The following is a 12,263-nucleotide window of genomic DNA, read 5'->3' on the forward strand; positions in this document are numbered from 1 at the left end:
GGGAGATGTACGGGATCGGCGGCAGCGGTAACCCTACCATTAACAGTCAGGGCAACCGTTACACCGCTCCTTCTAATCCGTTCGCCAAAGAGGTAACCGAAAAGATCGGTATATTAGGACAAATTGCGAAATAATGCCTCGACTTTTCCATCCATCGATACCGAAATGCTTACGTGCGAATGCATCTGCAGGTGACGAAGAGAGTCGAGACACCGGACGGGGAGTGGAAGGGTTGGAACTGGAGGTCGGAGGGAGATATAATGGTGAACGGCGCCTTCTTCGTGGCGTCGGGCGAAGGCGTGGAAGAGAAATACGAGAAGGCGTATAGCGTCGAGCCTAAATCCGCAGCGTTCATCGATCAGATCACCTTCCACGTCGGGGCTCTCGGCATTGGCGGCAGGTTATTGTTTTCGTTCTCGTTGTTATTGATGATCGATGAGTTTAAATAGATAATATTGGTTTCTAATTCGATAGAACAATATAATTCCCGATTTAATTAAAAAAAATCTTTTTCTAGAATTATTTTATCTGATTACAACTAAATGATCCTGATTAGGGTATGTTGTGTTTTGTTGGTGGAGCTAACAGGGATAACAGTCTGGGGATGTGGAGTACCGGACCGGGAGGAAGCGCCGGTTCAGATTCATTTTACGATTATACCGATGAAATGTCAGGAACCGGTTCAATCAACCGGTTATCTTATCTATATATTGTCTCATCCATCATTGTAAGCTCACTAACATGTTTGCTCATGCTCGTTCCTTTAACCTTGAATTCCGTATTGTAACCTGAAATTACCCATTTTAACCAAGGAAATGAATGGCCTCCGAGGTATGAATGATTCTTTCGTCGCTTAACTTTTGTTTTTTTAACAAGTCTTAATGATCCAAACCTTCGAATAGCCAGAAAACTCGCCCTTATCTTCTCCTTGTGGCCTCGCCTCGCCTTCCCGCCCCCTCGACTCGAATGCCTGTATGTATGAAACTGAAGTCAAGCCCGAAGGTTGGGATTTCTCCGTCCTCAAACATGTACTCGCCTCATCAGTGAATGAATACTCGATTTTCGGATACCCAACCCTCAGGATAACATTGGATACTCAAAAAATTCAGAAACCCGTGTCAGTCCTAGTTGTGTTCGAGGAAACTTCCTCTTCCTCTCCACCAAAGAAGTCGAGTTTCTTGTCAATGATCAAGTCGATTTCCATGGCGTCCAAAGTTCTATTGGCAATGAATATGTCCGGAAAATTCATTGCGTCTCTTTCAGGTTTCGACAGTAAACGAAACAGAACGTTGTTCTTCTTGAAGTTTCAGATTCTTAAAACAGCCTCAACTAGATAGTTCACAAATCTGTAAGATTGCTCATGAGGAAGAGAAAACCCTCTCTCTATATATATATGCACACCACATTCAATCTCCTCAGCACGGGAAAAGCTTACCCTTTAACGAGTTCCAGCGACCAGATTGAACGGCATGTGATCCCGAAACCACCTCCAGCCAAACCTGCATTAACTAATTAACGGTCTATGAAGGATTTATTCATCAGGTCCACGGCATTGTCCAAGAACTGCACATTTTCAGGAACAAGAACAGAAATCAGGGGTGAAACCATAACCAGAAATGACTTTACTTCATGCAAGTAAGACTACAGAGTAGTCTCTTTGTAGGAAAGATAGTTATGTCTCACAAAGGATGAACGTGTTTCTGTAACCGATGCCTCAGGTAGATCGGATCAAGAGGTATTGATTACAAGATTGGAATCTTTACCTTCCCGAGCAGCTTCAACTCTTTTCCCACGGGTTCCAAGAATTTTAGATCGACTTCAACAGGCCAAACCTATCAATGTAAAGAATCAGAAGGAATGAATAACTCCCAACTACGCAATCTTACCACAGAGGAAGAAAGCCAGTGAATGATCAATGATGTACATATATCAGGACAGAACATAGACGACGTTTTCCATGTTAAGTTCCTTTACATTAAGCAAGATCGAGGCCATGTTTACAACAATAGTTTATCCTAAAATGTGAACTGAAGATCGATCTGACATAGAAATCAAACTAGCATCAGAAAATTTTCCCAATCCACTCTTCAGAAGATGAACTTCTCAAGGGCAAACTCAACTTGAAAATTCCAACATATGCCACAATGCAATAGCTCGTCAAGACCTCGCTTACAACTCAACAGTAAAAGAGCAATAATATATTTTCCAATTTTCTGGGAACTACCCATCAATCCAAATTACTTGAACATGTAGAACATGTTCCAAAGATTTAATTTTTTCTCTCGGAACAATCAGTGAATTACCTTAACGCCAAGCAAGCGAACCGGTGTAACTTGTCCTGGAACAATGCATTCAGGCCCTGCCGATTCCAGAACCGCTTCCATCGCCAACCCATTTCCCACCGGATTAGGGTTCTGAAGAAAATACCCAAACCCAGACAAAAGAAAGAACAAAATTCGTCACAGACCCAACAAAGAAGTCGATACGATACGAACATATACATAAACAGAAGTCAAAAGAAGTCACCTTCATTACTGCGGTCGCGTAATCGGTATGTGGGCTTTGAGAGATACGAAGAATCGGCGAATGATAGATTCTGGGCATTGGCCTTCCCGACGCAACCCGCCATGGAGCATCCTTCACGAGCGTTGCTCCTCCTTTCTTCGACATCTTTTTGAACTTTCGCTGCAATTTTCTCACGAGTCGAAGACAGAAAGTGTTTGGAGGGATTTTTGGATTAGATAGGTTTATCGGATTTGCGAAACCAGCTTTGTGGTCAGGTTTTGGATTTGTACTCTCTCGCGTGTTTGGAAGGAGAGAATCGGGTGGAAAATATATTTGGCCTTTCAATTTTCTCGAACATTTTCTTTGGCTTCTCCGATTTGCCCCTCCTTCAAGATTTAGTTACGAAATTACCACTCTACTTATTGGGCTTTAATGCGATCCACTTATTGGGCGTTTTAGTTCGGTCGGCCCATCAACTGTCGTAGAATGTTCAATTACAGTTTAATGGCATTTAACAAAAAAGTATTAAAAAAAATAAAATCCGACCTGCCGGATTCGAACCAGCGACCTAAGGATTATTCTGCTTCAAACTACAGTCCTCCGCTCTACCAACTGAGCTAAGGTCGGTTTTGTGGTTGAGTAAACTATTTTATTTAACTCAAAAATCTCCACATACAAAAAAGGATATTATAACTGGTGATATATGAAAGACACATCTTTATCTCTTCTATATTGTAATATTAAGAAAATTCTAGAAATTTTAGAACATTATCCGTTCAGTCACGTATGTTATTTCATATCAATGTAGGGTTTTAATCTGTCAGCATATTGAAGTTGAATGAATAAATAAATAAGTAAATTGACATACACAAGAAGAGAAAACAACAAAATGAATGCATGAAATGATAATTCACTTGTCTATATATACATACATATGTATATGTGTATGTGTATGTTATTTTATTTGCTTTTCATCAGTTGTTCTTATTTTTTATAATTGAAAAATAAAATACTGAATAAAGAAATTAATTAAATTGATTGAAAAATTAGTATATAAAAGAAGAAATGCCTCAGTCTCTTTTTGGAAAAAAAAAAAGAACAAAAGTAAAACCTTAAAACATACCTATATATATATATACACACATATACATATATATCACACATATTTTACATTGAAAAATGCAGGGGAAAAAAAGAAATTGGGGGCATCATATATATCACTCGCATATTTTACATTGAAAAATGCTCCAAAAAAAAAAATTAGGGCATTATCATGTCACAGGTGCTCTTTCATACCAATGTGGGGTTAGAATCTCAGCATTATTAAATTGATGAAAAGGGAAGAGAATTGACACAACACGAAATGGAAAATAAACAAAACGAATATATGAAGCCATAATATTTAATTATCCATATACCTAACAAAAACCGAAATAGAGGCCATCGACATAAGTGGGATACTACTTTTAGTAGTTAGTCTGTATATTTCGACATTTTTTTCATTTCTATAAATTTGTCAAGATTTTCATGATTCAAATTTTTAGTTTAAAAAAAGTTTATATCCATCCGACATTTTATCAGTTTTTTTATTTAATTTTTTTTTTCAATTTTTATTAAAAATGTTCATATTATAGTTTATATTGGATTCTTAATTATTCTTTTATGAAGTTGACTTGACTTGTTTCGGAATTTATTTTTTCTAAATTGATATTTAGATTGTATTAAATTTGGATATAATTGTGCATTTGTAGCGATTCAATTGGGCGGCAACAGTATCGGCAAAAGACATAGCCATTACAATCTGCAGATCCCATCAATGAGATCAGTCCCATTTCTTCAGTTCTTGACTTCGTTAACGTGGAAGCTCCAACACCCATAATTTATTTATTTATTTTTGTCCATTTTCAATATAATATATGGTCGTGGATGTCGATTTTCTTTCGTTGTTTTTTGTGATCGATGTTCGATTTTTGTTTATTATTAGTTTGGTTAAATCAGGGAAACCTTCTGAATGAGACAGAGGGTTCTCTTTTTTGGGTCAAAATTAGGGTTAGGTAAACGCTACTTGTCGGATCGCTGCCTGATTAGCGTCTAGCGTTTTGGTGAACAAATCAAGAGAATCTTAATTAGTCATAATCTCATATTTCCTAAATGAAATTGACTATACGAGTAATTAAAAGTAAAAAAAATGTAACTGTACGAGATTAATTAATTCAATTGATTTCGTTTTCTATTGACAAATTTCGACAAGATTCCAATACTGCAATATATATATATATATATATATATATATATATATGTATATATTATAATAATGGAAGATTATAATGAAATGAATTATTGGCCAAAATAATTCTAGTGAACAGTTCACAAAATTCCAAAAGAGGAAAAAGAGATAAAGGGGTCACGATGTTTTGTGAACGTTTTATGTGTATGATTATTGTTTGGAAGCATATACTAATTTTGGACACCTAATCTCAGAATCTATATCCCCCACGCCGGTCCAATAATTTATTTATTTTTCATTCTTTAGTGCAAGTGTTCGTAAACCCTTTTCTACTATTTATTTTAATATTCAAGTCTATATATTTATAAGATTTCTGGTGCATTCATATATTTATTTGGTAATTTTGGTTGAATTCGTAGGTTATGAAATAATTTTTCTTCTCCGTATCAAATTTATGCATATCAACGGCTATTTTTTCTTGATTAAATTTTCAAAAATAAAAAAGAATATGTAAAACTTTATTGCTAAGAAAAAAAAAATTCAAACACATAGGCATATAAAAGTCAAATGGTTGTTCTCCTCGTCACACCATCTGAATGTTGACTCGTTGATATCCAACGGTCATTTTTTCCTAATTAAATTGACACAAAAAAAAACACTATATATGTGATTGTATCTATTTCAAATTTGGGCTTCAATATATGAAATTTTATGTGAATATCAATTTTTTTTTTGCATAAAAATTGAATCAAACGCAAAAGTCGGACATTTTCGGTATTTTTTGTAATTATTTGATTTTTTTAGATAAAGTAAAAATATTTGAATAACGACTACATTACGTATTAGATTATGAACCTATGATATGGATATGACAAACCAACATTTCTCTCACTCTTTATGGTAATGTTTTGAATGTGAGACGTCCCTTTCTTAATGAAAAACTCTTTTGAATAATGATTTTAACTAAACATTTATATGACATAATATATTAGAGTGTGATACATTTACGATGAATTTAAGCAAACATTTATATTTTATACTATACATTAATTAGACTGTCACCCGTTTAGGACAAAGATATATATATATATATGAGCAAAAACTTTATTCCTCGCCAGCAAACCAACACACAATGATATGACAAACCCCCAAAATTTCTCAACCCTTTTCGGATAACGTTTTGGATAAAATACGAAACATCCCTTCTTGATCCAAAAACCCTTTATTTTGGTTCTAACGCCAACATTCCGGCGTTAGGGAATGGTCCCTTTTAGGATCCATGCAGTAGTTGTAGACCATGTTGTGAGACTGAACCCATCTCATGGCTTGGTACTGCTGCCGGCTCAGACCGCCGGAAGGGTAGGGGGAGGCCGAGACGGGACGGCAGCGGGGCGAAGAATAGGCCGTGCAGCCGATGACCTTGAAATTGGTGTACTGAGCCACGAAGGGCTGGTACCTGTAGTCGGCTTTGTATTTTCCGTCTTCGGTGGCCCAAGAGGATGCGTCCCATATCGAACCGTAAAGCCACATCGGTCTCAGTGGGAATGTTTCGGCACTTTTTCTTGGATATCTCCTAATTGGAATATCGTCGACCAGGAATCTGCGATTAATATCCATAAATTTTTAAATGAAGAATGTTTACAACAGAAATAATAAATTAAATCAGATAAAATTAAATCGAACCGATATAACTAAGTATTTATATATATACACACACCATTAGGTATTCTATAATAATATTTTTTTAAAATGGTTTTTTTTTTATATTTATATCCCGATATTGCACATTATACGTTATATATAATTATTTATATTTTATTAATTCGAATGATCAAATTAGAATCACCGACTGATCTAGCTAAATAGCTCATATGTATATATATCAAGATTTTGCTTAGAAAATTATAAATATGATTTTATATAAATATTTTATTTTAAATATAGATATGACGGTGGACGTGTACCACACATTGGTAAATGCAGGTCGGTCTAAACGATTGATGAATACCATATAATATAATTCTAATAATAAATAATTCCAATAAAATCTCATGAATTGATTGCCAACATCAATTTAATTTAATTTTAAAAAAATAAATGTTTGGCGGATTCTGTATGTCCTATTGTGGTCACGCTTCATTGTCTGAATTGAAAATAAATAAAACTGGGCACTTTGGCTAGCTCGATAAAGAAAGAACATGGAAAAAACACAATAAAAAATCTAAAAAACAAATGAAAAAAATATATGAGAAATTATGCTTTGTAAGTATAATTGTCGTACGATATCTTTGGTCTCTATCGAATGTACATGTCTCTCCTTGCCTCGTAAAGCCACAGTAAAATAATAAATATTCAACGGAAAAACATTACTCACATTTATTATTATATAATTAACAAAAAACAAAATCCTTACAATATATTTTGTTTTAGTTATGTGTGGTTGCTGCCTAGTACAATCTAATATGTTAACTTTGGTTATATAAATTTAAGAGTAGTGCCTATCTATAATAACTCTTTTTTAAAATAATAAAAATAATAATATATAGATGTGGAAAAAAAAATCTCAGCATAACTCTTTCTAGTTTTTTTTTTATGGTTCAGTTTTAAAACGAAAATTTATTATTATTATTATGATAAAAATGTAATTAAAAAAGAAATGAATATTTTTTGGCAGTGTTTTACAAATTATAAATATAAAAAATAATTAATTAATGGTGGACTTACATGATATCTCTGGGGCTCCAAAGGACAGCGTAGTGGTGAAAAGCTTTGGTGGGATCAAACCACAAGTGAAATTTCATTTCACGGCCAATGATTTTGCCGTCTCCACTTCCTCTAACGTACACATTTGTCTGAAGCGTGTAGGGTTTACCAAACGTTGTCCCCAAGAACTCGATGTCCACTTCGTCATGGAACCCCGGATGCGCCTCACTGTTTGACAGCTGGCAACCACAGAGTGAAAAGACATCGCGTGATTAATTAGATGCTAATCATCATTAATTAACGCATTTAATCAGAATCATCAGATGGCTTTTCGCTCTCGCTCACATAAAAAGCTGTTATCACTCCTGCAGTGTAACCCTGCTGTAACTTGATCGAGGCCCCAAAGTAGCCTGATCTGAATGGCTTGACCGACTTGAACCCACTTCCTGAAATCGAATAACGATTACGAAAGTTAAAATCTTTGGATCGAATCCGAATACCCTTATGGAAAAGATTCGTGATCTATGTAAAGGAATCAATCAAGATCAGTATTGTACAGTATGAGTGTGGAGCATAGTACCTGAGGTGCTGTCAAGCCAAATGGTGAGGGCATTTTGGTCCATTCTCTGATGCTGAGGACCCCAAAGATTCCTAAAACCTTTGTAGAAGCTCATGGACCTAACCTTGGAGCTTGGCCAGTAGCCAGGTTGAGGAGGCCAATAAGCATTGGCTAATGATGATCCCAGGATTTGGGAAATGAATAGAAGAGAAATAAGAGTGATTGCCATTTTCTCCTTTCCTATTTTGTGGAGGGAAGAAGAAAAAAATGGAGTGAAGTGTACAAACGCAGAGAGAGAGAGAGAGAGAGAGAGAGAGAGAGAGAGAGGGAGAGAGAGAGGAGTTAAACCAAGATCGTGTTGATGGATTTGTGATCAGTGCGGTGGTATGGCATGAGCCTTTATGATCAATTTGGAAACGAAATGGGTCCCCACTATTTGGACCCACGTGGGAAAATACATTATGAAATCGCATGGTCCACTCACCTATACTCTTCCTATTTACAGAAATTCTTAATCAATTTTTTTTTTGTTTTTTTTTTGTCAAATTGTTTTTCTTTTGTAAATTGTTATTCCATTCCATTTTTATGCATAAAAGCTAATTACTCACGCCCGTATGTATTTTATCCACAATAAGTCATATAGGTTATAATATATAGTTGAACTGTTGGGGTTTTTCTTTTTTTTAATAATCAGGATGGTTCTCCGGACCTTCAATCCGACTACATCCACTCTAGGCCCGAGACCGATCTTTATATATAAACCATTTTAGTGGAGAAATTACATCATTCCCTACAAGTTGAATCGAATGACTTTGTCACCTCTCAACCATTGGGACACCAACGGTTGGATATGTTGGGTTATTCTTAAGCTTCTCGGTTAAATGATCTTTAATATATCAATGCATTCTTTTTTTGTTTTACAAAAAATAAAATCATTGACGGGAGAAAACGATATATTATCACTTATATAAAAAAACCTCAAAATAATGAAATTTTTTTTGATAGAGTAAGCAAAGGATTCAAAGAACGTCAACATATTTAAGAAATATCGATGATATCTTCCATGGTTTAGTGCAAAAAGAATGTGTAAATATGTTATATATTCTTTCCAAAAATAATTATGTCTTAAAAGATTATTCGAATTATTTATAAAATTATCATGATCCGATAAAATCATCTGTCAGGATAAAAAAAAATATAGTGCGCATTATTATTTTAATAGAACGCGTTTTCCATCAAAATGTAAGTTACACTGCTCATGCATGTCGGTGTATGTACGTTCAAAATTATATTATGGGCAAATATTAACAATAATTTGTGTATTTTGAGTATTTTATGATTTAGTACATTTGTAAACAAATAAATTTTAACCAAACCGAATGTATTAACAGAATCAAAGAAAACCGATTCAAACGGAATCCAAATGATTTCGGTTTCTCACTAATCCATTTATTTTAAACCATATATTATATATTCATTCCGAATCCAAAAAAAAATCATTTTTTAAAACAAATAATTTAGAAAACGAGTAATATTGAAACTAAAAACCAAAACCCAGATCAAACAGAACAACTAAATCATATTATATATTGCATTATAGCCTAAAAACGATATTACCCATCATAAAATTTGATTACATTTATTTAGATTTAGAATTATTTTTTTTTTACTTTTGACCGATTGACCATCATGCTTGTTAAGGCGTAGGAGCCCTTATTAAAGCTTTGCGTACGAGAGATGCATTTATTAATTTACCCAAAACAACAACAACAAAAAAAAATAGTAAAGATTTACCCTCTCTGATTGGTCAGGTTTTGCTCCTCTCTCTCCACTTGCATTCCTTATTTAATGTGTATGTGTATATACACACGTATTTTATTTCTTCAAATACAAACTTTGGAATAAAATTGGTGATTGTTCTCCGTCACGTCTTTTGACTTAATACCGCAGACACAAATATTTAATACCTCACAGTTATGGTTTTCTATCATAATGGCTAGAAATTCTAGAATTTATTTTTTCTCTATCATAATTTAAAATATTCGTACAATATACAAAATATTGTGGGTTTAAAATATGATATAATCATAAAGAACCAATGAAAATTGGCTTTGGGATATAGTAAACGAATTAAACTCATCAAATCAATTGGACTAAGCTCATAATATGTCCACAGCATTATTATTATTATTATTGTTGTTGTTGTTGTTGTTGTTGTTGTTGATGTTGTTATTATTATTGTTATTATTGTTGTTATTATTATTAAAGAGATTTGTATCATTACATCAAAAGCAATGACACAGACACTTACGTAAGTACCGTTTGGTGCAAAGTAAAACATAAATAAAGAGATTTATGTCATATATATATATAAGGATATATACATATATATATATATATATATAACATAAAAAGCAATTGAGATAAGATAATAATGGGATACGTTAGTTGAATTAATTTCCCGCAACATAATCTGCAAAATAAATAGTTTTTAAGCCAATATCGAAATAAACAAAACTTTAACATAATCATTCTATATTTCGTGAAAATAACTATATAATCACAGAAAGATGCCTTAACAAAGGACAGCAAAAAATTGCAGAAATTTATATATTATTGCAGAAAAATATAAGAAAAAACTTATAAAAAATATAAGAAAAAACCTTATAATATGAGAAAAAAAATGCATGAACAAGACAGGTGGGTCCAATGGTAATCCAATCGGGGCCCTTTGTTTGATTTGTTTATTTTTTAAAAAAAGAATGATTTACTCAAGAATACTGTACGTTCATCTGCTAAATTCTTTTGTTCTAATATTTAATATTAACATAATTATTAATTAATCTCATCATCAATTATAGAATTAAACACATAAAAAATACTAAACTACGTTTGGGTTCACGATAACATTTTGCAAAAAGTGAAACGACCCCTAGTGTCCGTCCAACTACATACTTACCCCAAAATAGCATATGATTAAATGATTAATTACTATGATTTTCCCATGTTCTATTCTTAAAATTATTATTATTTGACTGTCTATTACATGATATACACTGCTTTCGATTTTTAACTAAAAATCTAGAGAAACCATAGAATGTATTTTTTTTATGTATATTGTTAAAACAAGGAAATAACATATTAAACATCTAAAAGATTCAAATTGATAAATGGAAGAATGAAACCAAATCTGGATAATAAGTAAAAGAAAGAAACGATAAAAGAAAAGAAAATATTCATATCAACGAAGGAAAAGAAAAATCACATATTCGAAAGATATTGAGAGAATGACTTGGAAAAATCTATATATACTTGGAGAATGAGTTGGAGAACTCTACTGCAGTAGAGGTTGTCGAGATTATTGTTATTTTCAAAAACAAAGTTTATGATATTGGTAAGAGTTATATATACGGAAAACACTGGTGAGAGATATATGGGTCTAGACGTAGTCTAGGATAACACGTTGTGTGCAATGCACACAACGTGTTTGTAGTTGGTAGAATTTTTTATGATATTGAAATTTTATTCAGGAGGGTTTAGTGCTATTTTGAAAGGATTAAAGTGCAAAATAGAATTAGTTTGAGATTTCTTGATTTGCAAATCGTGTATGTGAGTGTACTTTTTCATATATCTTAGATTTTTAATTATGGTCATAAAAAATGGCAATAAAAATTTTTTAAATATGATTTTACGTAATTTTCAATCTCGTTGAACACTAATAAAATTTTAAAAGATTTTTTGTATTCTATCTCGGGTTATATATATCCTGAAAAAATAATAAATGTATAGATAAAGATTACATTATTATGTCTAATATAAAAGGATAACATTTGTAAAAAAAAGGTATTTTTTATTTGGTTGATATATTATATAAAGTTATTTGTTATATTCTTGAAAATTACCCAACACATATACATATTAGTATATATATCATATCATAAATGTGTGCATGACAATAATTCGCAGTATATGTATAATGTATGACTAATCGAATCTGGAGATCACAAACAGTGGAGAAAATGACAAGCGTAATTATATATACATACGTATATACATTATTTATACATATTTTATTTTCAATATATTAAAGGAAATCTACATCAGAATATTGTAAGCTACATTCAATTCAACATTCAACAGCCTCTCTCGTAGACCAAAGAAAGAATATTTTTTTCAAAATGATAATGATAATTTAAAAATCATTAGAAATAAAATATTATATCTTATAAAATAAAAAAGAAATAAAATTTATTAATGTTGGAGAAAAAT

The 12,263-nt window shown here is 32.7% G+C and overlaps 3 protein-coding genes and 1 non-coding gene across 5 annotated transcripts in view; 1 reads left to right on the top strand and 3 right to left on the bottom strand.

Annotated features, from left to right (window-relative positions):
• The window catches only part of LOC104805202 (probable pectate lyase 12), a 3,583-nt gene extending 2,726 nt beyond the window's left edge, over positions 1-857 (top strand). Inside the window, 3 exon segments of the mRNA XM_010529677.2 lie at positions 1-92; positions 192-400; positions 589-857. The exon segment at positions 1-92 is cut by the window's left edge and continues 6 nt beyond it. Of these exon segments, the coding sequence (XP_010527979.1) occupies positions 1-92; positions 192-400; positions 589-787 (500 nt within the window). The 3' untranslated portion in view covers positions 788-857.
• A 24-nt stretch (positions 858-881) lies between these two features.
• Positions 882-2,817, bottom strand: LOC104805192. 2 transcript variants are annotated; one of them, XR_770448.2, is made up of 5 exons: positions 2,527-2,817; positions 2,304-2,414; positions 1,764-1,832; positions 1,436-1,563; positions 882-970 (listed from the first exon to the last, which is right to left on the bottom strand). XR_770448.2 is itself a non-coding variant. In XM_010529661.1 (4 exons), exons 1-4 carry the CDS (start codon positions 2,668-2,670, stop codon positions 1,513-1,515), a joined length of 375 nt encoding a protein of 124 aa, XP_010527963.1. In that variant the 5' UTR covers positions 2,671-2,817; the 3' UTR covers positions 1,273-1,512. The 2 variants fall into 2 exon arrangements, 1 of the variants encoding a protein (XP_010527963.1); XM_010529661.1 differs by lacking the exon at positions 882-970 and having other exon boundaries at positions 1,273-1,563.
• Positions 2,818-3,045: 228 nt separating this feature from the next.
• Positions 3,046-3,132, bottom strand: TRNAY-GUA. Its single transcript is given in 2 exon segments — positions 3,046-3,081; positions 3,096-3,132. It is a non-coding gene; the product is annotated as a tRNA-Tyr (tRNA).
• Positions 3,133-5,816: 2,684 nt separating this feature from the next.
• On the bottom strand, positions 5,817-8,341 carry LOC104805210 (probable xyloglucan endotransglucosylase/hydrolase protein 32). Its single transcript, XM_010529689.2, has 4 exons — positions 8,016-8,341; positions 7,781-7,881; positions 7,457-7,674; positions 5,817-6,332 (listed from the first exon to the last, which is right to left on the bottom strand). Exons 1-4 carry the CDS (start codon positions 8,221-8,223, stop codon positions 5,966-5,968), a joined length of 894 nt encoding a protein of 297 aa, XP_010527991.1. The 5' UTR covers positions 8,224-8,341; the 3' UTR covers positions 5,817-5,965.
• Positions 8,342-12,263: the final 3,922 nt, after the last annotated feature.

This window comes from Tarenaya hassleriana, unplaced genomic scaffold (genome assembly GCF_000463585.1).
Source record: "Tarenaya hassleriana unplaced genomic scaffold, ASM46358v1 Cleome1, whole genome shotgun sequence".
Lineage (NCBI taxonomy): Eukaryota > Viridiplantae > Streptophyta > Magnoliopsida > Brassicales > Cleomaceae > Tarenaya > Tarenaya hassleriana.